This window comes from Zootoca vivipara, chromosome 7 (assembly GCF_963506605.1).
Source record: "Zootoca vivipara chromosome 7, rZooViv1.1, whole genome shotgun sequence".
Lineage (NCBI taxonomy): Eukaryota > Metazoa > Chordata > Lepidosauria > Squamata > Lacertidae > Zootoca > Zootoca vivipara.
The window spans coordinates 3,310,716-3,336,786 of NC_083282.1; the positions used below are offsets into that span (position 1 = coordinate 3,310,716).

At 43.8% G+C, this 26,071-nt stretch overlaps 1 protein-coding gene across 6 annotated transcripts; it reads left to right on the plus strand.

Annotated features, from left to right (window-relative positions):
- The first annotated feature begins 180 nt into the window (after window positions 1-180).
- UAP1 (UDP-N-acetylglucosamine pyrophosphorylase 1) lies at window positions 181-25,864 on the plus strand. Of its 6 annotated transcripts, none has more exons than XM_060276575.1 (11): window positions 181-242; window positions 7,648-7,942; window positions 10,302-10,506; window positions 11,489-11,664; window positions 13,319-13,491; window positions 14,015-14,208; window positions 16,555-16,698; window positions 17,448-17,636; window positions 18,793-18,840; window positions 22,231-22,297; window positions 23,781-25,862. In XM_060276575.1, exons 2-11 carry the CDS (start codon window positions 7,651-7,653, stop codon window positions 23,856-23,858), a joined length of 1,566 nt encoding a protein of 521 aa, XP_060132558.1. In that variant the 5' UTR covers window positions 181-242; window positions 7,648-7,650; the 3' UTR covers window positions 23,859-25,862. The 6 variants fall into 6 exon arrangements, with proteins under 6 accessions (XP_060132558.1, XP_034978260.2, XP_060132559.1 ...); XM_035122369.2 differs by lacking the exon at window positions 181-242 and adding an exon at window positions 6,036-6,091; XM_060276576.1 differs by lacking the exon at window positions 181-242 and adding an exon at window positions 6,136-6,243.
- Window positions 25,865-26,071: the final 207 nt, after the last annotated feature.

Sequence of the window (26,071 nt, forward strand, 5' to 3'; positions counted from 1 at the left end):
CAGCAGCCTACTGAGGTTAGAGAAGAATGCTGCCCATCAGTTGCACTCCCACACTTGTACTGTGGAACGACTGTCCATCTGTTCAAAGCATTGTAGGGATAAGATGTTCCTAGACTGCCCTTGAAAGCTGCACAAGTAGCCCGTCTTCATGGAAACAGAGATGTGGAGGATACTTTCTATAAATGGTGCCATGAGCACTTCTCAGGAGTAACTGCTTATCCTGGACGCTCCTGAAAATTGGGGTAATGAAAATTGCCTTTCTCATTCTGTATAGTTGATGGGAATTATATATATATAACATTGGGTGCAGATCAGATAAATCAGTCCCCTTTGCTTAAAATAAAATATCTTCTTATTGTGCAATAGCTGTTGTAGTGTGAAGCAATAATTAATGATTTCTTCCAACATTTAAAAATAGGCAAGGTATGTACTTTAAAAATGGAATCATTGATGGGTGGGATAGAAACAGTAGCCTTCCTTATAGAAAAGTGTGGTGCATGAGGGAGTCCCTTCAACACTGTGCAAGGGTTTTGTGCCTATAGAGAGGCAAACAGCCTCTTTAGCAACATTGTGAACACATTACTGACACTCTTAGCCTTTCTGTGAAAGTGGGAAAAATTCAAGTCTGCATCTTTTAGTTCTCAGTGTGAGTCACCACCAAGTAGACAGAAGCTTCCCGGTCTGCTGTGGCATGACCTTTTTGTAATGTCTAAAGCTAGGCTTGATGAGTTGTGAAATACCCAAGAGGAGGAAAAGAAACTCCCCAAGATTGCCGAAAAATATAACAGAAAGCTCAATGTGGGGCAGGCTGCCAGTGGTCTTCACAATGGAGAGGAAAAACAACACTGAAAGAACTTGGCAAGTTTTAAAAATATAAAATAAAAATGTGTACCATTTGAATTATAAAGCTAGTGTTCTTCCTGGGTGTTAGGTGAGGCAGGAGTTTAATCAGGAATAGTTCTTCCTCTTGGCCATGGGTATGGACAGAGTGCTAGGATGTTGGGGTGCATGTAGCTTCCCCCCCAAAGCCAAGAGGCAAGGGGGTGTCCTCCTTCTCTCCCCTCCCCCGATTGCCTTGCACGGAATGAGCAAGTCACAGAGTGAGTGACTGACTTTTCCTCCCCTGTCCTGAACAGGAAACAACCTTTCTGAGAGGGTATTTAGGCCTTCCTTCCATTTCTCTTCAGCAGCCACAGAATGGTATCCAACAGCAATATTTAGCAAACTTGTCATCCTTCATAGAGAAAACATCCAAATATGCAGTCTAATCTCTGACTTCAAAATGAGAACTTCCAACATTACCAAAGTAATTTACATTACCAAAAGTTACATTTCCAAAGTAATTTCAGCCAACACCAGCTCCATTTGATGCATTGATCTATGGGCAGTCTTGTTACATTTCTAAGAATGAGGATCACTAAACATTGATCTGATACCTGCTGGACATAGCATGCATGTCCCAGTGGCACTCAGTGATCAATGAAGTGGGACCCCCAAAATGGTGACATACAAGACATAAATCTTGTGACTGAGGTACAGCATGAGAAATCATTGGCTGTAAAAATTTTGATTCTGCAGGACAGTAGCAGAAGAAATCTGAATCTCTGTGGCATATATAGATCTTTCAGTAACTCGTTGCCATTTCTTTTGAGCCTAGGTTTGATGTCACACATTCACCTTAAATAAGCAACTTGCTTTACCAAGACAAAATATCATTTAGGTTTTATATACTTAAAGGGAAGGGGATTCGGATACATCTTGCTAGCCTTGATATCACTACTTCATTTTGAACCTGGTTAAGAGTTCACTTCTCCCCTGCAGACATTTGAGATACTGAACTGACAGACCTGTATTAATGACAACATTCAAGATTAGGACTCTAAGCAAAACATTGTGCAGAGATGGTGCTTATGGTGCCCTGAGAATCATTTGGTGTTATGGTTTTGTAACAAGTCTTGATTGGCCTGGATTGTATATGTCTGTCTTCAGAGGCTCTTTCTGCCTTCCAGCTTGTACTGCAAAGCAAACATGCCTGCAGAGTGAGGTCATGGGGAAATATCTGGATATCACTACATTGGTGTCTGTCGCCAACTATCCTTGGCAAAGAAATATCAATAAAAAAGCTAAAAGAGACCTTATGCCAACCTTTTAAGCTAAGAAACCCATCTTCAGGCATGAGTTACTTAGCGGGCATGATATTCAAAGAGTCAATAAAAGCACTAAAGGGAACCAAATTGATGTTCTGGCCTTCCAGAAACATATCAAGGGACTAACAGTCCACAGTTCATTTATTTGGACAGCATGTCTGCAAAGCTTTATGTCAAATCAGATTTTCATTCTTCAACAGGAGGGCCAACAAGGCCATAGTCAAGATAGAGGTCTATCCAACCACATTTTCAAATAATTTTCATAGTATAAATTATATTACCTCAGCAGATACCCCATGTATTCAAACAGGCAGCATTAAACTTAGTAAAAAAAAATTAATTTTTTTGCCATTTTCAAAGTAATCTGATTGAACTGCTCATATTCAAGAATAAATAAAAAGTGGTGTAAATGATGCGTTTTGCATAATGTATATAGTTTGGCCTTGAAGGAAGACCACTGTGTAGTAGCTCCTCTTCAAAAGCATGGACGGAAGCAGCAGCTGAAAAAAAGGAATGAGAATTAATGGAAGTATAAATACTCAAAAGGGCTTATTCATGTATGTTCTCTATTCCTAATCCTTTTGGCATATTTGATATTGGTATATATTTGAAATGTAACTGAATACAACAAAGTATTTCATAACTGGACAAATTCTGGAAATATAAATACGGACACAAAGAAATTAGACATTTCTGTGCTGAAAACTCCCTTGGCCAGCATCCTTCCTATTTCATTATTGGTAAACTCCCAAGGTCTCTCTCCAGGGAATGGGCGTTGTGCTGCCCCACCAAGGCTGTAATGATCACTCATTTAGGTCATTCTGAGACAACTATTACTGTGTCTCACCCAAACACATGACGGGACATTAAATGAGGCTTGCTGTGTTGTTTTCAATGTTGCAGTGTTAGTGATGGGTGGGAGCATAAAGTTCAGACAGGCACTAAAGTTTAAAGACTGCTGCCTGATGCAAAGATGTCATTTAGATCCAAAATGCCTTCTGGTATCTCATTAGAAAGCTACATTTTGGGGGTCCATTGATGTGTACAGCAGTGAAGGTACATTCCAGACCAAAGAATGCCAAGCACTGGAGAGTGTTCAGGACTGCTGTTAGCCAGCCTGACTGGAACTGATAGCAGAGGATCAATAATAATAATAATAATTTATTATTTATACCCTGCCCATCTGGCCGGGACTCCCCAGCCACTCTGGGCGGCTTCCAACAGAAATATTAAAATACAATAATTTATTAAACATTAAAAGCTTCCCTAAACAGGGCTGCCTTCAGATGTCCTCTAAAAGTCTGGTAGTTGTTTTCCTCTTTGACATCTGTTGGGAGGGCGTTCTACAGGGCAGGCGCCACCACCGAGAAGGCCCTCTGCCTGGTTCCCTGTAACTTGGCTTCTCGCAGCGTGGGAACTGCCAGAAGGCCCTCGGCCCTGGACCTCAGTGTCCGAGCAGAACGATGAAGGTGGAGACGCTCCTTCAGGTATACTGGACAGAGGCTGCTTAGGGCTTTAAAGGTCAGCACCAACACTTTGAATTGTGCTCGGAAACGTACTGGGAGCCAATGTAGGTCTTTCAAGACCGGCGGCTGCTCCCAGTCACCAGTCTAGCTGCCGCATTCTGGATTAATTGCAGTTTCCAGGTCACCTTCAAAGGTAGCCCCACAAAGAGCGCATTGCAGTAGTCCAAGCGAGAGATAACTAGAGCATGCACCACTCTGGCAAGACAGTCAGCGGGCAGGTAGGGTCTCAGCCTGCGTACCAGATGGAGCTGATAAAACAGCTGCCCTGGATACAGAATTAACCTGTGCCTCCATGGACAGCTGTGAGTCCAAAATGACTTCCAGGCTGCGCACCTGGTCCTTCAGGGGCACAGTTACCCCATGCAGGACCAGGGAATCCTCTATACCTGCCCACCTTCTGTCCCCCACAAACAGTACTTCTGTCTTGTCAGGATTCAACCTCAATCTGTTAGCCGCCATCCATCCTCCAGGCACTCACACAGGACCTTCACCACCTTCACTGGCTCTGATTTAAAAGAGAGGTAGAGCTGGGTATCATCAGCATACTGATGGATACCCAGCCCAAACCCCCTGATGATCTCTCCCAGCAGCTGCATGTAGATGTTAAAAAGCATGGGGGAGAGGACAGAACCCTGAGGCACCCCACAAGTGAGAGCCCAGGGGTCTGAACACTCACCCCCACCACTTTTTGAACACGGCCCAGGAGGAAGAAGCGGAACCACTGTATGACAGCTCCTAACCCCTCTAGATGGTCCAGAAAGATGTTATGGTCGATGGTGTCAAAAGCCGCTGAGAGATCCAGCAGAACTAGGAAACCACTCTCACCTTTGTCCCTAGCCCGCCGGAGATCATCAACCAGTGCAACCAAGGCAGTTTCAGTCCCATGATGAGGCCTGAATCCCGACTGGAAGGGATCCAAATGGTCCGCTTTTTCCAGGCGTGCCTGGAGTTGTTCAGCATCCACTTGCTCAATCACCTTGCCCAAGAATGGAAGATTTGAGACTGGGCGATAGTTGGCCATATTGGCCGCTTCTAAAGATGGTTTTTTAAGAAGCGGTTTAATAACCGCCTCTTTCAGCGGGTCTGGGAAGGCTCCCTCACAGAGAGAAGCATTCACCAACCCGCGAAGCCCACCGCCAGCCTTTGTAGAGGCTCTCTAGGTTTCTCTAGTCTAAGCAGCCTGTCCACATCCTTGGAGGTAACAGATTGGAATTGATCCCACACAACTTGACTAGTCAGGACTCTAGCACTCCCCCGCCCGGGCCCTACTCCCATGGTGGAGTCTACGTCTTCCCGAATCTGAGCGACTTTATCTGCAAAAAACTTTGCAAAATCATTGCAGGAGATCATGTGGCCCATGCTGCGCCCCAGTGGAGCCGGTGGTTCCGCTAAATTGCGAACCACCTGAAAGAGTCTCCTGCTGCTGTCGAGCTATTCCTCGGCGGAGCAGATTTAGTGTCAGCCATTTGTAAATTGATGATAGGCAGATGAAAGCCTCCACTCTCATCATCCCCGTTTCTAGTCTAACCCATGCGTTTGAGACACATCTGGGGACATGTAGGCGAGCTCTAAGAAATTTAGATTGCATGCGCTCCAGGGAAGAGAAGGAAGAGGAAGGCGGACCCAGAAAGGCTCCATAAAGGAGCTGTGCCAGCGTTTTGGCCTTGAATAGTTAGGGGATGTGGGGACAAAAAAGCCCCCTTGGGCTCTAAAAATTTTGAGGATGCAATTTGCAGTTTTTTTCCGCAGCGCTCCCGGTAGAATTTATGTGAAGTTTGTTGGATCCTGAAGCCTGTACTACCATTCCAAGATATTTATAATTTGTGCCCTTGTTCTAATTTGTGTTTTATCTGATGTTTTAATGTGGGTTGTAAACTGTTTTGAGATTTTAATCTTAAAAACATAAAGCAGTTTCGAAATGAAGTGACTAATAATAATGAAGTTTTTAAGAGAGATGAGGACTCAGCAGACCAGCTGAGGAAGGAAATACTGGCCTTAGGGACCACTCCCTAAATGATACTTATTTGGGTGTCATACATTTTATTTGCATATATGCGTGTTGTAACCCTATGACTGACGGAAGAAGAGAGGAACCTGGCCTCTCTCATTTCGGGACCATGACGTGAAAGGGGCCCGTTGCCACAGCAACGACTGGCCGCGCCGCGCAAGGCGCCGTTTCCCTTGCGAGCGTGGCTGCCCCGCCCACCCTGGAGTCCAGCCAGGGCCGTCGCGCGGCTGCTCCGGGACCTGGCATGACGTGGCAGAGGCGCCTTCCCGCCCCGCGGCGCTTGCGGGCGCCGCCTCGCGTGTCGCCATTGGTCGACGTGTGCTGAAGAGGGGCGGGACTTGAGAAGAGTGGCTCTAGATGGGCTGGTGGTGGGAAGGAAGCGGAGACGGCGTTGCGAGTCGCCGCAGAAGGTGAGCGGAGGCAGCGCGGGGTGGGGATCTTGCCACAAATCCGGGGAGAGAAGAAGCACTCCCCTCACTTCTTGGGGTTGAAGACTTGCATGTGGGCTGGGAGAGAGAGTTAAATTGCATTTAGTACAGCTTCTTATTAAAGCTGAGCCAGAGTAATAAGTTGCTTTTTCGTTTTTTATAAAGAAAATAATGATTGTGCTCAATTTTAGCAATCCTAGCAGTGCCTTTCAGAGTGGGTTTTATTTGGCTTCTGTCACGGTTAATGCAGTTTTACGGTGCTTTGCAGAGTAGCATAACAAGCAATTGTCGATCCTGAGGAGCGCATACTGTACGTGTGTGTGTATACGGTATATAGAGAGAAAGAGAATGTTATTTTTATACAGTAGACACATAATAATAATAATGTTTTCTGTGTCACATTTGGCATGCCCATGTTATAAGGAAGTTACCATAGGCAGTGGCAGAAGTATGATGTGGCTAGGTGACGTGAGTGAGGCGTTTGTGTGCATGTGTACAAGTCTAGCAAGCTGGTCTGATTGTTGTAGTAACTCTGGGGTGCTTCAAAAGGGCGCATATATATATGCAGAGAATATATATGTTCTATAGAGGACGTGGGGATAAAAAAAGAAATGGGTGTTTGTTGTTATTGGTGTTTATAGTAATATTGGGGGTATGCATTTGTTTCTGTTTGTAAAGGGTGTGTGTGAGAGAGAGAGAGAAAGAAAGATTTCTTTTAACTGTTGTGTGATTTCATGCCACCTTGAATTCCTTTTTTGGAAAATAAGATGGAATGTAAGCACTAAAATAAACACAATTTTTAAAACCCTGTTTCAGTACCTGCCTTTGCAGATGTGAATTAGGCTATCTTTGCCTCCTTGTGCCAGGAGTCTTTCCCCCTGCAGAACTGTTCACTTCGGTATCACTGGGAATTGGTGCTTTCCCCTTCTTAATGGTGGCCTTCTTGGATCACGATTTAGGCCAGCATCCTGTACATCCTTTTCAAAAGGTCTATGTTTAGACTATATTCCAGTTTTGTAAATCATTCCACAAAAAATAGGTAAAGGTAAAGGGACCCCTGACCATTAGGTCCAGTCGTGACTGAAGTTAGTAAGAGGCAAGTGGCCTGTAATTTCATGCTAGCCATAGACAAAGATTAGTCACCTCCACTGCAGCCAGTGTGAAAATGCAAGCTAGTAAGGAAAAGGGAAAGTGCCTTCTAACTATGCCTTTTCTTTTTTATTATGTATTTTGTGTTTTTTATCTTGTGTTTTTATGTTCTGAACTGCCCTGAGATCTATGGATAAAGAGCAGTATCAAAATTTAGTACTGTAAATAAACAAGGAAGAGGCTAGTTTGGTAAATGTGGGGAGGAGTGACTCACCCATCTCCCAGTCTACTCAATTACTTTCCTGAATCTCACCTATGTGACTACCTGCTTGGCTATATGCCTACCTGGTGAGTTGTTAAATTCAAGGCTGCTGTAGCTGGGGGAAGTGCAAAGTGTTTTCGGGCGAAGAGTTTCTCATTGAGCCTTACTGTTCTCTTCTCCTCCATAGGCCATGGACAGAGGCAATGAGATCCAGGTGCTCCAGCGCTGCTTGGCTGAGGCAGGACAGAGCCATCTGCTTCGGTTCTGGGAGGAACTGGATGTGTCGGAGCAGCAAGAGCTGTATAGAGACTTGAAGGACATGAATCTGGGAGAGCTGGGCCAAGCTTTCCAGAAAGCCATGAAGGAAAGCAGGCATTTGCCAGGACAGGAGAAAGTGGATGCCAAAATGGAACCTGTGCCGCATGAAGTGCTAGGGAGCGCAACTCGGGACCAAGCCCAGCTGTCAGCCTGGGAGCAGGAAGGTAACAAGAGGAAACCCACTTGCCACATAGTCAGTTCTAGGAAGCAGACCTGGTCCCTGAAGTGATACAGACTATGTAAAGAACAACACAGATCATAGGCTTGCTTCTCTACACTTCTTATATAATATCCACAGTTTGTGAAATATGAAAGCACTCTCCGTTAGAAGGTGTAGGCTGAGCTGATGTTATGGCAAGCTCAGTTGTAGCAAGGTTTTAGCATGTGCTTTGAAGGAAGTGGGAAGTATGAAGTCTCACAACTTCATAAAATTTTCTTACAGATCATTGTGTAACCACAATAATACACTGGCAAATCTATGTATTTTGAGACTAAGATTGTAAAAAAAATGGTTGTGTATGTCTCTAGGCTCTTATGGATGGTGCTTGTTGAATGCCAAATTATGAATAATTTTAGAGCGGGGAGAACATACCAGTTCCTTGGTTTTAATTCTATTAGGAACAATGCTGAATAGCACTCTTTAGATTAATTTTCTCTGTCTTCTTGTGTTTCTCCGCTTGGTTGTCTTGACTGTATGGAGCCTTGGTGGCCTACATGGGAGTCTGCCATTCCTTTTACTATGTAGCCAAAGGGATTTAGGCCTGAGTGCCATTTCTTAATATATCTTCCACTAGAAACTGCAGGAAAAAGTAGAAACAGTGGACCCTTGACCAAGCTGTTTGTGTCAGTTCTCTGGACCACTGAAGTGCATGTTCGTCCATAAGGACTCTCCTTGTTATCCCAAAGAGCTACAGTATTACCTTTCCCAGTGCTTTCACCTGAGAGTCAGCTGGAGACTGACTCTGTCATACCATAGTCGTAAGATGATGAGATCTGTGGGCTTGGAGTATGTTCTGGATTGAAGCAGTGACAGAGAGAGAGAAGAAAGAATTAAAGAAAAAGTAATATCCAGGCTCAAGTCTGATTGCTCTGGACTAGAAAAATATTTAAACTTGCAAAAGCAGCAGCAGCTGCTGTTAAGAAGAAGATAAGCAAGATTTTGCTTTTACTGTCTCAATAACTGTTTAAAATGTCATAAAGCAGGCTTTTGAGTAATACAGCATTCTTCTCCAGGCCAAGAAAACTCGGTATTGCATATAGATACTACTGAATATTTTTTGAAGTTAGCTTTGTTCTGCCTTGCTGCTTAGGTTGCTGTTTGCCTGTCTTCCTCATTCCCCTATACTGTGTGCTCTTTTTAAATTAAACAAATGCTTAAATAGTTTCAGGCATGTTTCCAAGCAGGAAGTAATCCAGGAAGTAATCCAGGAAGCATTTTAACATGGGGAGGCCAAATAAGCATTTAACACATAATGTATCTTTAGAAACACCCATATTTGAACTCCTGTGATAATAAAATTATTGATGAGAACCCCAGATTTGCATGCAACATTCTTTCTTGCCATTCCCCCAACCTCATGTCTAGCCAACTTGCCTGGTTTGAAGCAAACCATCGATTTGCCATTTCGTCCAAACCAGCAGGCCCTACTTTTTCTCAAACTTGGAAATTAGGCAGGGAATTAGCAAGTGAGCCTGAGATTCAGTCCAACATTGTGCATGTAATGTCAAACACAGGTTGCCATAATAACCACTGATTCCCCATCTTCCAACATCTATTCTGAAAAATGAATGATGTAACTTTTAATGTGCTTGTTCACACATTTTGGATTTTTTGATGTTGAGAAGCAAACAAACCTGAGAGTAGTATCGTAGGACGGGAAAGGCAGTCATACAGAGTACAGATGCTCTACCCCCTTTCCCCCTTAAAAACAGCAACAAAAATATACTTTTAAACAATGCATATATATCTCCGGAACTGTAATCTTGTTCTTTCTTGTTCTTAAGTGAAGGTTTTGGTTCAAGATGTAAATTCTAGTGGTGTAGAAGGATGTTAGGGAATTTCTCATTATTCTTGGTTCCAAGTAGAGCATAAAACAGCCTTAGATTAGTAGTAGAGAGGACTGGAGTCTCCAAGGGCACTTTGAGCAGGATACAGAGATTCTAGCTTCATTATGTGAAGCACGTTTATTTGGATCAGTTAGATCAGTGGTCCTCAACCCCTGGGCCACGGACCGGTACCGGTCCGTGGATCAATGGTACCGGGCCGCTCAAGGAACATTAAATACAATTAAATTAAAATTATTAAATCAAAACAATCTAAATAAAATATAAACAATCAACGTCCCCCCCTCAGCGGGCCGCAGTAAAATGATCAAACGTTGACTGGTCCGCGGTGATAAAAAGGTTGGGGAGCACTGAGTTAGATCCTTTGAGTAATGCCTTGCATGCCTGAAAAGGAGTTGTGTGCAAATCAAATGCTTGCCGTCAATCACTGGAGTAACATTTATTTTTCTTGCTCTTTAGGTCTCCGACAGATTTCCCAAAGCAAAGTTGCTGTTCTTCTTCTAGCTGGGGGGCAAGGAACAAGGCTGGGGGTCTCATACCCCAAGGGAATGTATGATGTAGGCCTGCCATCCCACAAAACTCTCTTCCAGATCCAAGCAGAGCGCATCCTGAAACTGCAGCAGCTGGCTGAAAGACAACATGGCCTGATGTGTGTTATTCCATGGTAAGCACCTTGGACACTCCAGTCATTTTATCAGTGTTCTTCAGTAGCAAGTGGAAGCAGATGGTCCCTGCTAGTGGTCTTTGTTTTGTTGGTTCAGAAGCTTTTGCTGCCTTGCATTCAGGGCCGTATGACTACTCAGGGTTGTATCCAGCAGTGGTGTGAGCAGAAGATAGCTTGCCTGCAGAAGACATTCTTCTCCCTTCCCCTACACACACTCCACCCCCACAGAGTCTATCAAGAGTACGTTGGGGACTTTCAACAGTGAGGGGTGTATCTTATAAAGTTGCAGTGCAAGGGTAAAATAGCTATAAGTTGGCACAAGATCTCTTGCCCCAGTTTTGAATTATTTCCTCTGAAGTTTTCTGGCACGTATAGTTTCAGAGCCCACAAAAAAGCTGTGAAATAACCCTGGTTTCTTCAGCTTCTTAGGGCCCTTTGGGGAGGAAGGTTCCTACATGTGTCTAGTAGCAAGGAAAGGCCACAAGCTTTGTATCCCATAATAGGTGAACACTTTCCTTTTCCAACAGGCTTTGGGGAAGTCACTGCTTTTAGTTAAAGGGCTGATGCCATATTGATTTCATTATAATTATGTGTATGCTTTAAACAGATTTTATAGATGTATATAGTTTTAATTCTATTGTTTTTCAATGATAGATTTTTCTATACAAAATAAAAATACGTATCTAAAGAAGTGTGCATGCACACGAAAGCTCATACCAAAATAAAAACTTAGTTGGTCTTTAAGGTGCTGCTGGAAGGATTTTTTAAATTTTGTTTCAACTACGTCAGACCAACACGGCTACCTACCTGTAACTAGATTTTTCTAGGTTCGTAGCAGTTCTTGTTTTATTTGTAAGCCACTTTGAGTCCTGATGTGGGGAATGCAGGATATAAATATATAATATATAATATATAATGATGTTGATGATATGATGTGCTCCCTGTCTTAATTATCTATAATTCTCTTATTTGTGCCATTCAGGTACATCATGACAAGTGGTAGGACAATGGAGTTGACGAAAGAATTTTTCCTGAAGCACAAATACTTTGGCTTAAAGAAAGAGAATGTCATCTTCTTCCAGCAAGGAATGCTGCCTGCTATGGACTTTGATGGGAAAATTCTCCTAGAAGAGAAAGGCAAAGTTTCTATGGCACCAGGTACAACATCTGTAGAAACCCTTTCCAAATCCATATTGGCAATTGCCCCTCTTTGCTCTAGCATTCATCAGCTTCTGCTATGTCCATTTTACTGTGACTTGACGGGAAAAGGTGCTGAGGAAAGTCGTGTCCCTGAGCAGTCTATGCAAATCCACAGTTTGACATGATGGCGTCAATTAAAAATGTCCTTTTTTCCTCATTCTTCTCCGCCCCCCATTATGTCTATCAAAAGCAACTCCTCCCTTTTTTATCGTTCAAAAAATAGAACAGAGTGTGATTATAAGCAAAACAATGTAGAAAATAGGAATATCATACAAAAACAAACAAGATGTAGACTCCCAAACTTCATACAGAATCACGACAACCAGCAGCTAAGTTTGAATAACAGCAGTAACTATAATACGTGAGACACTAAAAAAAATTGTATTTTTGTGGCATTGCATAACAGGTCTCCAAATTTGATTGTTTCAGTAGTGACTAACAAGTATTGTTCTTTTCCAAACTTTTGAGCATTCGTTCTTTTCTTTTTTAAATGATGGTTCCAAATAAGATCCTCCAGTATCTTCCAAATTCAAAAATTTAACACATAGAATTTGCTCATGCTTATTCATCTGGTTATTTTTATTAGCTCAATAAAAATGCTTTCAGGTCATTATGTAAGGCAATATGTGAAAATTATTGAACTATATAACCAGGCCCCAACATCACTTTGCCCTTACACAGTGCCATCTAGGTCATTTTCTCAAAGCCAACATTTTCAGCTTCCAGGTACTTCAAGCATAGAAATGCTGAATCTTGGAGACATTTTCTTTCTGATTTAACGCTTGTGTTTAGTGTGAACTTTTATTAAAAAGGAAGTTCCATACTTCATGAAAGATTAGCTGTGGGGGCATAGGCTGTCATTTCTCCAGCAGCCATCATGACTCCTCCAGGATCTGATATGTTGCCCAACAAATCTTTTAGTGATTAATGTTTGTGTTGTTTTCTGGATTCCCCAGCTAGCCGTTAGCTCATCCATAGAGCTGAAATGCTTTTCTATGTGGAGCTCAGTTAATGGTTTTGCGTCTTACCTTTAAAAGCCCTAAAGAGAATGCTACCTCCTTTGTGGACCTCACTGAAGGCAGCCCTGTTTAGGGAAGTTTTTAATGTTTAATAGATTATTGTATTTTAATGTCTGTTGGAAGCTGCCCAGAGTGGCTGGGGAAACCCAGCCAGATGGGCGGGGTATAAATAAATTATTATTATTATTATTATTATTATTATTATTATTGGTCCCTCAGAGTTTTGGACAAGGTCCTGCTGCACCCAAGGTAACATTGGAGACCATGAAGGAGACAGACGGCCTCAGCTGAAGCACCATCACTTATAGAGCTTTCTCGAGAAAGGAGGATGGTTTTCTCTGTGGTTTGTGTGTGGGCAGGACTTTTACAAAAACTGAAAGGCATTTGGAATAGACTAAGGTTTTCAGTAATGCTGCTCATATTTTCTGTGTTACCAATAATGCGGGATTTTTAGGAGTTTTCCTGACAAACCTTAAATACGATGACTTGTCTTTGTGGTGGGCCATGTCCAAAAAAAGGTGGACAAAAACCGATGTGAAGAAATAACTTTTCTGACACACTGAACTGCTTCCTTCTCTTCTCCCTTCCTAAAGATGGCAACGGTGGCCTGTACCGAGCTCTGGGAGCCCATCATATTGTGGAGGACATGGAAAAGCGAGGCATTGGCAGCATCCATGTCTATTGTGTGGACAATATTTTAGTCAAAGTGGCTGACCCTCGCTTCATTGGGTTCTGTGTACAGAAGGGAGCCGACTGTGGAGCAAAGGTAACCAATATTTATGCAGGCTGTAGAGAGTGAGTGAGTAGCCCCCTCGCCTCCCGTTGTTAAGTTTGGGAAGGTGACTCCATAAGACCTTGTGGGGGTGGGGTAGTGTTAGGTGTAACTAGGTGCAACTGCACTCTTATCTTATGAATGGCTGCTTAATTGAACTGTCAGACTTTAGTTTTTATTGCCTTTTGATTCCACTATTTACATTGTTGTCCTCCTCTCCACCCATGCATGGATACCAGTAGTTGAAAGCCCCCCCCCCGGGGGGGGGGAGTTGCTCTTGTGCTCAGATCCTGCTTGCTGCTTTCCTGCCAGCACCTGCTTGGCCACTGTGAGAACAGGATGCTGGACTCAGTGGGCCTGATCCAGCTGACTCTTCTTATGTTCATATCATACTATGTACCCTAAGAATAGCATCCATGTATGTTCATGCATATGATGAAGTCCACCAAGGTGTATGCAGTAATAAGTTTGTTAGCCTTCTAAGTATAACAAAACTCTTGTTGTTATTCTATATTAGGTTGTTGAAAAGACCAATCCCACGGAGCCAGTTGGTGTGGTGTGCCGAGTGGATGGTGTTTACCAGGTGGTGGAGTACAGTGAGATCTCTCTGGCCACAGCGCAGAAAAGGAGTCCTGATGGCCGGCTGCTATTTAATGCTGGGAACATAGCCAACCACTACTTCACCATTGAGTTTCTGAAAGACATTGTCAAGTATGGGCATCCTTTAGTAATGAGATGCACTCCTACAGGAGTGGTAGAGCTCTTATATATTATTTCTTTCTAAAAGGTAAAGGGGCCCCTGACCATCAGGTCCAGTCGTGTCCGACTCTGGGGTTGCAGCGCTCATCTCGCTCTATAGGCCCAGGGAGCCGGTGTTTGTCCGCAAACAGCTACCAGGTCATGTGGCCAGAATGACAAAGCCGCTTCTGGCAAACCAGAGCAGCACACGGAAACACCGTTTACCTTCCCGCCAGAGCGGTCCCTATTTATCTACTTGCACTTTGATGTGCTTTCGAACTGCTAGGTGGGCAGGAGCTGGGACCAAGCAACGGAAGCTTCTATCTGTCCTCAAATGGGGGACACGGGTGGCGGCTTAGTCATGCTGGCCACATGACCCGGAAGCTGTCTGTGAACAAACGCCAGCTCCCTCGGCCTATAGAGCGAGAAGAGCGCCGCAACCCCAGAGTCGTCCGTGACTGGACCTAACGCTCAGGGGGACCTTTACCTTTATCCTCATATATCTGCCATTGCTATCTTCCTTTTGTGTCACAGATTTTTAGCAAACAATGCCAGTTTATACATGTAGCGGAATCAAGGGGTAAATATTTTCCTGAACTATGCTACCGTATTTTTCCGTGTATATGACTAGGGGTTTTTTTTTAACAAAAGAAAAAAAGGTTTAAAATTGGGGCTTGTCTTATACAAGGGGTGTTTTCTTAATTTGGAGTCCCCCCAAATAGTCACTGTATAGTCTTATACATATGGACATCTTATACACAGAAGAATACGGTACTTCAGGGAGCTGCATGTTTGAATGCACCCCTAGGGAGGAGTAAAGGTAAAGGGACCCCTGACCATTAGGTCCAGTCGTGAGCGACTCTGGGGTTGCAGCGCTCATCTCATGTTATTGGCTGAGGGAGCCGGCGTACAGCTTCCAGGTAATGTGGACAGCATGCCAAAGATGCTTCTGGCGAACCAGAGCAGCACACGGAACTGCCGTTTACCTTCCCGCTGTACCTATTTATCTACTTGCACTTTGACGTGCTTTTGAACTGCTAGGTTGGCAGGAGCTGGGACCGAGCAACGGGAGCTCACCCCGTCGCGGGGATTCGATCCGCCGACCTTCAGAGCGGCAAGCCGTAGGCTCTGTGGTTTAACCCATAGTGCCACCCGCATCCCACCCTGGGGAGGAGGGAGAACAGCTAATTCTCTCTTTTTTACAGCAGAATTCAGCTAGGCTTGCCTCCTTCAGAACATGATTCTGCAGGAGTTAGGAACTTGTGGCCCTCTGGATGTTGTTAGACTCACATAAACCCCAGTCAGTATGGCCAGTGGTGATAAAAGTTGTGATCCAGTAACAGCTAAAGCGCCACAGGTTTCATCCCAGTACTACTGTTTTGGGTCCACAGAGATCCCACCCCCGACCCCTGAATCTGGAGATCATTCTAGCTAGAAAAAGCTTTACCACTTGATGTTGCTATGTTTATGTCCCTGTGCGGAGTATGTTCCCCTGTTTCAGTTTAAAGGTGGAAATGAATGAGAACTGGGGCACTGGTTAACCGTTCGGAGTTTTTTTTGGAAGTTCAGTGGCAGTTGCTTATGGAAATGGCAAGGTTTTTTAATGGAAGAATTCTGCTAGGCCCACCACAAAGCTTTAATTTCCAGTTTCAATGTTATTTTGTCTCAATCAGAACAGTAAATGTAGGGGGGAAATTAATACTCTGGCTTCGCATCATATGCTGATTGTGTCCAGGCCTTAAAGAGAATTGATGAAAGAAAATGGTCCCTAATACGTAGGAACAGAGGTGTTTAGAGCTCCATGTCAATAGCAGAGGACCTGAATTGTGCATTAAAAACATGTAGTAGTGGAGATTTTGGCATGCTGATGCAGTCTGATTGCACCAAGATTTGTACCCACTGGTGGGGTGTGGGTGTGGGTGTGTAAAAAGTGGTAGTGAGTCCTAACTGCAGATCATTTGTAGAAAATGACACCTTCTACCTTTGCAGCCAAAAGGTAAAGCAAAGGTGCGGATCAGATATCCTACACTTGGGATAGATGGCTTCTTTTGTGCCAGAATAACTAGATATCAAGCGTCTTCTGCTGGAAATACATTAATATTCAATGAAAACCTAAGAACTGCCTTGTTATATCAAGGTTCATCTCATTCAGTATTGGGTTTTCAGCTGCTGTGCAAATGGTTCACAAGCCTGGCATGAAGGTGATGTATTTCCCCATTCTCTGTCCCCAACATCTGGTACCTGGAGGCTTCATTTAGCTAATGACCCTTGATTCCCTCTGTGCCTCAGACTCTGCTGACTCTTACCTTGATGTTTCAGTCTTTACGAGCCTCTGCTACAGCACCACGTAGCCCAAAAGAAGATCCCGTGTATAGATGTAGCCACTGGGAAGCCTCTGAAGCCAGACAAACCAAATGGGATTAAGATGGAGAAGTTCGTATTTGACATCTTCCAGTTTGCCAAGTATGTCCTTTTGTGCTGCTCCTCTGCCTTGCCCTGAGAGTGTTTTGTGTTCCCTGTTGCAAATTCATTTTGGTATGTTAGCTTTACTTTCAAAACAAGAAACCCAATTTTGGATTTTCACAGCTGTAGAAGGTACAAACTATATGTGGCATGTAGGCTGGGAAGCTGAGCTGCCGAGAAACTAGTTGAGATTAGCAAAGAGAGGAACTAAGTTAATCTTGCAGTTTGGAAAGCAGAAAGAAGTATGTTGCATGAGGAGTTGAGAATAGACTTTTACTTATGGGTGAGGAACATTCTTGCATCCTGAGACTGTTGTAGCAATTGATAGCAGAAAGGCGGTCATAGTAGGGAACCAGCAAAGAGGGCAGGGAGCCGCCTTGGAGAGGAGGAGGTGGCCTGTATACTAAACCTCTGCTATGGTGCCAAGGTGAACTCCCAGGAAGGTCTCTCTTTGCCACAGTGCCTTCAGTTGTCCCTTTATGTGTAAGATTGGGACTGCCCTTGCAGCCTAGAAAGAGGGAAGCTGAAAATCTGCAGTCCATTTCTGAAGACGGGGAAAAGATTCTCTTTGCCTCTTACAAGTCCTTGGCTGATTTCCATGCTTGCGTGCTTGAGTGGCTGGCCTGTCACAGTCAAAATTGAGGTATTTGGGGATCTTCTTGAACACTGGCTGGTTTCCTTCTAATCTGATGGATTTTAAAAAAACCAAAAAATTGACCAGAGCTGTCTCTGCTTTGTTGCTCTTCTAGAAAATTTGTGGTTTACGAAGTGCTGAGAGAAGACGAGTTCTCTCCTCTGAAGAACGCAGACAGCCAGAATGGGAAAGACAGCCCCACCACTGCGCGGCACTCTCTGATGTCCCTGCATCACTGTTGGGTTCTCAATGCTGGGGGGCACTTTGTGGATGAAAATGGAACACGCCTTTCTGCAATTCCCCGGTAAGAGTATTTAGGCATTACTTTAGCTTTTGCCTATGGAAGTGGGTGTAGTGGCTGTACATCTGGGAGAGTGTGCAAGGAGGCCGGAGGTTCCAGTTGATCAGGCTTCTAGTAATATTCTGCAACAGGCTCCCAAGTCCATAAGATCTCCCTTTGATTGTAATTCGCATGGCTGAGATAACCACACAGTGTGAGGCAACAATCTTGATTGATGTACTTGATCATCACAGTTGCATCTGTGACATTGGGGACAAGTGAGTGGAACCCCAGCATTTAGGAAACTACTCCAGCCCTCCATAATTCAAACTGGAGCCAGGATATACAAGCGTTTTTAGAGAATAGCTGCTTTAGGCTCCCTCTTCTTCAGATGTGGGTAGGTACCAGTGCCTTGGCCCTTTTAGAATAATAGCAGCAAGCAGAAGACAACGATTTGTCTATGCCTTGAAGTGTGTTTATAAAGCATTTTTACCCCACTCTTTAACTGAAAAGGCTCACAGAGTGGCTAACAAATCAAAAATCCCAGACTTAAAATCTAAAAGGCACAACACACCAGGAACAAAAGATGGAGAGGAAGGGAGAAGGTCAACACAAGCACCAGTAGGTTAAAAAGGTAAAGGTACCCCTGACTGTTAAGTCCAGTCGCGGACGACTCTGGGGTTGCACACTTATCTCACTCTATGGCCGAGGGAGACATCTGAAGAGAATGGAATTGAGTGCAGTGGTCTACCACACTCATGGCACATGCAAAACAATTTGTTTAGTTAGAAGTAGAATCCTAAATAACGTGCCACTGTCATTCAATTCAGGCAGCAGTGGCCCCCAAGGCCCCTTAGGAGTCATATCAATGGAATGAGCCCCACCAACCATTGTACAGTGGTACCTTGGTTGTTGAACTTAATCGAAAACCAAGGTGCGGCTTCCGATTGGCTGCAGGAGCTTCCTGCACTCAAGCGGAAGCAGGGTTGGATGTTCGGCTTCCAAAAAAACGTCCACAAACCGGAACACTCACTTCTGGGTTTTCGCCATTCGGGAGCCAAGCCATTCGACAACCAAGGTACCACTATATAAGACTCTCAGGAAAGTCTGCTGTTTTGATTTGGCATATTCCTTAGCTTCATTTCCCTTCTCATTAATCCTTTTTCTTCCCATGTGACAGTTGCACTAATGGAAGGTCTGATGCGATCCAGGCGGATGTCAGTCACAAGTAAATATACTATCCTGGATGGTTGGAGGTGCATGGTGTTGGGGCTGTGCTTTGGTACTGACTAACAATCCTTTCCGCAGCACGCAGGGTCTTGGTGCTCAGCCTGTTTTGTTTCCTTTTTTAAGGGAGTGGGTTGTTGTTTGTTGCTGTGATAAACATGTCTCTTGGGAAGGGTCTGGTAGCTAAGGTGAATGCTGGGGAAAGGTGCATGTCTTGACTGTGTAGATTCCTGGAGATGATGATGAGTGAGACTGAAGAGTAACCTGGCCACATTCCTTTGAGAAATCTGTGAATCTGAAAGGCTTAACTGGGAGCTGAGGGCATATGGCCCTGTGACTGCTTTTATGGTGTACCAAGACAAGAGGTTTAATAAAAATGAGCTGGTAGCTCTCTCAGTTTTGTATGCAGTGCAGTATGCACTGTGTTTTTTCCAGGCTTAGAGTCTGTATTTAAGTTTGCCAGAATGCTTGCTTATGTTTTGGAACACAGTGACACAGTTTAGGTATTGCTTTTACCATGTTTGATCTCTGCTATAGTTCCGTAATTACTGTAAGCTACTGTGCCCATTGGTCATCCTATTTTCTCACGTAGACTTCATTTCCAGATCCCAATGAGATTCTATTATTATTGCTATTATTATTCTGTACCTAAGGGCTCAGTATTTTTAAATGGAGAAGATTGTTCACAGGAAGAAATTTCCACGCAAAACTTTTGAAAGCCATTTTAAAACAAACTGGCAAGAGGAGAGTCAACTGCAAATCTAGTGTTTCTGCATAGTTACAAACAACCCTTCTGACAAATTCATCTCTATAGTTCATGTGAATTTAAAAAACATATACACAGCACCTCTGAGAATTGCAGTGCTCACATGCAGCTCCACTGTATTAACAGAACTTTTTAGAGCTGCTGTGCAACAAACTCTGTGACAATGCAGGTCTCTGCATCTTTGAGCTTTTCCTCTTTTCTCCCCAGACCCCTTAAATACATCTTATTTAAGTGTCCCAGATAGTTCTTCAGCAGAAGCCTTAATCTGCACATTGCTTAAAGCAAATTGGCTGGCTGTCTTCCTTTAAAGACTTGCTGGAAAGGGTCCCCTTGGAAAACATAATTGAGGGGGAAGAGAGAAAATTTATCAAAGCACAATCTCCTGCTGGGAAATCCACTTCAACATCTTTTTTTGCCTCTGGGCTGGCAATTATGGAAGACCAGAAATGAACCTCCAAGGGAACCTCCACCATTTCTTCCCTTCTTTTTGAGACCTTGGGAAGGAGCCCTCACATTTCTGACCGATGGGAGAAAGCAATGTTTGAACAGAATGGAAATGGGCAAATGGAGCCTGATGCTTTCCAAATGTTTTGGGCTCCCCTCAGCCCCAATAGAGATGATGGGAGTTGCACTCCAAAACATCTCAAAGAAATAAATGACGGACTCTCCAGTTGGGGGTCAAGGTGGAGCCTTCTCTTCAGAAGAGACTGTAGGGGTCTCCCCTGCCGCTTCTATTATTCTCCAAAGCTCAGGACAATGAGACAAGACCCTTCTTCTCCTTCAAGCTCTGCATCTGTCCATTTTAGGATATCCCTTTCCCCCAGGCACCAGCAAATCCACTCGCTGGGGTAGAGGGTGAGTACTTCTGCCAAGAAACTCCCAGTCACAGGCATTCACATGGAGTGCAGCTTAGAGAAGGTAAACAGCTGTTTTGCTGTGCCTCCAAATTGCCACTAATAAAAGAAGACTCCATTTCTTCCTCAAGTTTTCCCTTTGCTAGAAGTCTCAAGGAAGAAAGAATTTGTCTTGGTCAGGGGTCGGCAAACTTTTCTGCCGGTGGGCCAGATTGCCCGTGCGTGGGAGCGTGTGCACCCATGCGCATGTGCACATGCCCGCCGCTCTTTCCCCGCTGGCTTTCGGAGCCATGGTTGGGGGAGGAGGAGATGTCTGCAGCTTCCTATTGGCTGCAGGAGCTTCCTGCAGCCAATAGGAAGCCATGGCTGCGTCCTGGAAGTCAGTCCCCGTGCGGAGCACCCGGCGCAGCGGTTTAGCTCCGCGCAGGGACTGACCGAGTGGGCGGCAGGGGCTGGGGGCCGGTTTAACGACCCCCATGGGCCGTGGTTTGCCGACCCCTGGTCTTGGTTGTGCTTCAATTTGGAAAATGCTGATTTCTCTTGCTGTTTCTTCCCTTTTCCAAAGGGGGTCACAAGTGAGAGAGAAATCCTCCTCTGCCAAAGGAGGTGGGGAAGAACATTATTGCAAGGGAGGCTAATAATAATAATAATAATAATAATAATAATAATAATAATAATAATAATAATAATATATTATTATACCCTGCCCATCTGGCCGGGTTCCCCCAGCCACTCTGGGCGGCTTCCAACAAAATATTAAAATACAGAAATCCATCAAACATTAAAAGCTTCCCTAAACAGGGCTGCCTTGAGATGCACATACACTTTGCTGTCTCCCTTAGATTCTAGAGCACCATGGAGGAAGCAGTACTGAGCCAGCTAGATGGGCCAATAGTCGGGTTTCCTTTTGGGTATCGTCATACATTCTACTCTACTAATTTTACTGTTAGGACCACAACTTCTGGCAGAATGGATAACTTGCTGGAATTTCTTGTGACTTTTGACCTGGAACAAAGTGCTTACGAATTGCTTGATTGTGAGACGAAACCTTTATGGGCCACTTAAAATAGCTTTTGTCTAATTTCCAACATGGAAAGCACATGTGCACAGGAGTTTGCGATTGTGCAAGCAGACTTTTATGCCTTGTTTTTGTTCTGAAACCCAAAGGGCTGTCAAACAACTGCCTCTTTTATTCAGTTAAATTGAAATAATTTGCAGTATCAACATTTTAATAAACAGCTACCAGTCATAGTAATAAGGAAAGACCACCTTTTTTAAAAAAAAATGCACTCCATATTATACTAACACCAGAACCAAAATAACATCTGAGAACATAACGATATCATCTTAAACACTGAGCCTTGCTGATTTAAAATTTGTGTTTTTTAAGCAAATGGTTTGCTCAGTTTAAAATTGATGCTCATTAATAAGAGGGAATATATGTGAAAGAAGCAGTGAAATTTTAATTTTTATACTCCCACTTCTCAATTGCCACTGGTGTGGTGTGTGTGTGTGTGTGTGTGTGTGTGTGTGTGTGTGTGTGTTTGGCTGGCTCAGGGCGCAAGCTTAACTAACCCCTGTGAATTCAGGTGATGGAGCTGCTGCATGGATGCCATCTTAGTTTCCTTATTGCTGCTGAACTGTTTCCTTGGCAGGAGCTGAGAAAGATGCTAATCCTTAACAAAGGGCAAAAGAGTGACCACCTTCCTAATTGAAACATGTGTATCTTGTCTGATTTGTTTATGTTTTTCTCCCTCACTTTTTTCTTTAGTCTGAAGGATGCCAATGATTTTCCAATTCAGTGTGAGATTTCTCCTCTCGTTTCCTACGGGGGTGAAGTAAGTTGATACGTTGTTCTTTATTTCTCTCCCCACCCACATCCAGTTTAAATTTGTAATTCCCCTGTCTTAATGCTCAGGGCAGATAGCAAGGGTTGAAGTAAACCACAGGAAGGTATGCTATGCGCGCCCTATAAAAATGAACTGGTGGCTGTCCGTCCTTGGCACTGTAACGGAGAAGGGGTAAGAGGAGCCTAGAGAGCGGGCATGATTAAGTCATCCTATCTTGTAGATGCCTGCGTGAGTTGGAAATGTATTGTTGGCTGAAAGGAGAGCAATTTGTTTTATCTGGCCATTCGAACAATGGTGCAAGTCATGGGTGGGCAAACTAAGGTCTGCGGGCCGGATCAGGCCCAATTGCCTTCTGGATCCGGCCCGCAGATGGTCTGGGAATTGCTGCGTAGATTGCCAGCATGCACGTTCTTTCCCTCTCCCTCACACAGCGGCGCCTCCTCTCTCCCTCCTCTTGGCTTCTCCCTGCCCTGCCTAGAGGAGGAAGGGGGCTGGGCTTTGTTCCTTTTTATTATTATTAAAGATTTTCTTGATTTACAGAAATATATGCAATGTCTCTCGTAACATTTTTACAAATTTGGTTTCATTTGTTGAGACATTGGGAAGAAAGAGGGGGATAGAAGTAGATGGGGGGAGATGGGGAGGTCAGGTGACGATGTTTCTATTTTACTTAATATATGTTGGGGGGGTTGTTAATGGCCTTTTAGGTTTCCTCACCGTGAATAGGAGTTCACTTTTTGAATAGTAAGAATTATATGTCACCGGGGGGAGGGGCATTAGGATTTTGGAGATGCTTAGGTGGGGCATGGCCAAAAAAAGGTTGGGAACCACTGAGCTAGACATAGAATGATCCTAGAAGTCCTCAACGGCAGAATAGGCGGAAGATAACAAGCGGTATGTTACAACGGCTGTGAAGGCGAATGAAGGCTGCAGCAGATAAGAATCTACCGGTCGTTGTGATACTCATGCCATCGGAATCGAGCCTTACTGGACAGTGTGTACACACATAAAACAATTTTTTGGAAAGCTGGATGATTATGATAACTGATGGTCTCAGGGGCACATTTTCATTTGTATTATTATTACTTTGTTTTTAAAAAAATTAAAAAGAGAAAAAAGAAATACATATGCTTCAATTGTGCAAGAGGAATGTCAGAGCTTTATTTGTTTTTTCTAGCCACTTGCTCTGTGTTGGACATGGAAGGTGTAAATGATTAATTCAGAGCGTGAAACTCTTGACACGTGCCTCTTTGTATGGATAAAGTGTTATATGCCAAGTGTTTCTGGCATCCTGTTATCTCATTTATTGCCATAACTCCTATGTGGAGATCATAAATAGTTATGTTTACAGGTGCAGAAATAAAGTTGAATGGTTCTTGGCTGAGCAGAAATTTGAACCTGGTGTTCTTAAGTTCTACTAAATCTGTTGTGCCCAGTTTCTGATTATCTGTTGCTGCTTTTATTTTCCTAGGGCCTGGAGGAATTCGTGAAGGACAAAGAATTCCATGCCCCTTTGATTATCCATGAGTTGGTGAAGAATGGATTGTGAGATCGCCCTGTTCACCTTTCTGGTCTAGAATTTGTTGTGATCCTCGGTTGTCAGACTGTGAATATTCAAATTAAAGTTTCAGTATCACCCTGTGGGTTTTTCACTTAAATTGAATTCCCTCAAAATCCAGGATTTGGCTGCAGTAAGAATGGATGTAGTCCTTTTCACACTTTTTATCTTGAGAGTAGTTATTTATATAACTTTTAATTTAAGGGTAGATAACACTTAAAATAGCAAGGATGCTACGTTTCATTCTACAGTACTTCAAGGTATTTTGTATCAAATCCTATGGTATACCTGCAAAAAGGCTTTATGGTACGGAGTTTGAGTTGGAGAAATTTTATTTTTCTCAAATATATGTGACTTTTTTAAAAAAGTGATGTGATTTTATGGCTGCCCATATTGTGCTTTTATTAACAGTTGTATCTTGCAAAGGTTGCACAGTTGAAAGAATGCGGAAGGAGTGAAACTGGATTAAATTCTCTCCCCCCTTAAGGCTGTGTTTCCTCAAACTCCTTGAACCTGCTTCTGAATTTCCACTCTTTGTGTGGGGCGGGGCCTGACCCTGTACCCCCACGTGTTTCACATGAAATTGTATAAATGATTCTTGCATGCAGTTTTGTGCATAGAGCGCCCTGCCTTTTGTGAAGGTATGTGTACTGGGGTATTAATGCCAAATACCACCAGTTAGATGAGGGATAGAACAGGATTCCTCGATCGTTCTCCTAAAATCATGCACAAGGAAAAGGAATCTCCATAAGAAAGCAGCTACTCTTTCTGAGCTCTCTTCTTCCCAGATTGCTCTAGCATAATGGGGTAATGCGGACGCAATAGGGGATTATGAGGACACTCTGTCAAGGAGCATTCAGTCCACCCAGAGCTTTGGGGAAGGAGCCAAACAAAGCCTTTGTGTGCCTCTCCAGATGCCTGCTGTCCCAGTTTGATAACCAAATGAATGTGTCTCATCCCCCCCCCCCCGAATTATTTTTATTAATACAATTGCTTAAAATCAGGTTTCCTGCTCCTGTTCCAAACATGATCATCATTTCCTCACACTGCCACATCATTTTGTATTTGACATCATTCACTTGCTGTTAAACCATTCTTCCAGCTGCCCACTTTTTTCACCTTACAAACAGAACCTCTGTTACATCTTATAAATAAATATTCTATTTCACGTGTTGTTCCAGACCTGGTGTGCTGGGAGAGTTAATTACTATCTCCCATTGTTCAGTCTTTGGAGTGTTTATCGGGGTGGTACAAGGTCTCATTCCTTTCCTTTCACTGTTTATGGACTAGCATACCAGCTGTCGGCATAAATAACTCACAGAATGCATACCCAAACTCCACCATTAAAATTCCATTCTGGAGTTATTCCTCGGCACACAATTAAAAACAAGATTTTTTCCTCAAATTCAGCCTCTTTGCCAGATCTGTTCAGCAACAGTTCATTCTTTTTTCATTGCATTTCTCCAATAGCAGCCCAGTAAATTTTTTAAATAAAGTCCATTCAGCCTCGGTCGAGGGGGGAGGGGATAGTAAAACCTTGTTGAATTACTTGTTGAGCATAAATCAAAAGCCCCCCCCTTCTTTTCCGAAGTAACACAAGCAGAATAGCACAGCAGCGGCTACACATGTCCTTTTCATTATGCAGGGGTGGACAGGGGGGAAAAGACCATTTGAAAACCAGAAGAAAGCACAAAGCACCTTGTCCTGCCCTTTCCTTTTCTGGCTGTTCTCAAGCTTCAAAGAAAACATTCAGATACCTTCAAAGAACCAAGCCCAGTCCTTTAGGGAGCTGACTGGTTGCAGCCCGTTAGCATATGTCAGTCCAGGAGCGCCTCTTGATTAATGTCAATTGTCCGAATTATGGAGGAACCAACCACAAATTATGCCGGAGATGGAGGCTCGTTCATGGCAGGGACACCCTTCCAGGTCGTACCCGCTGTGCATTTCAAGTTGGCAGACATGGGCTTGCAGACAGCGGGATGCAGTGAGCTCCTCAGAACCCACTGGGGAACCCTGCCAGGATTTTTGCCTCATAAATCCTGGCTTTCCCGTCTGAACCTCCTTCGCTGCCTCCAGAGGGCAGTGAGGAGCAGCCACCATTGAATTCGTGATGAAGCTGGAAACCTGAATGTCTCATTTTTTATGTCTCAACACTGGAAGCATTGCCAGTGTTGCCATTTGTTGGAGTTTAATCTTTAGGGGCA

Coding starts and splice junctions, on each gene's coding strand:
- UAP1 (XM_060276575.1), top strand. CDS start 7,651: ATGGACAGAGGCAATGAGATCCAGGTGCTCCAGCGCTGCTTGGCTGAG. Junction 11,665..13,318: donor CAAAGTTTCTATGGCACCAG/GTACAACATCTG, acceptor CCCTTCCTAAAG/ATGGCAACGGTGGCCTGTAC. Junction 18,841..22,230: donor CAGGCGGATGTCAGTCACAA/GTAAATATACTA, acceptor TTTTTTCTTTAG/TCTGAAGGATGCCAATGATT.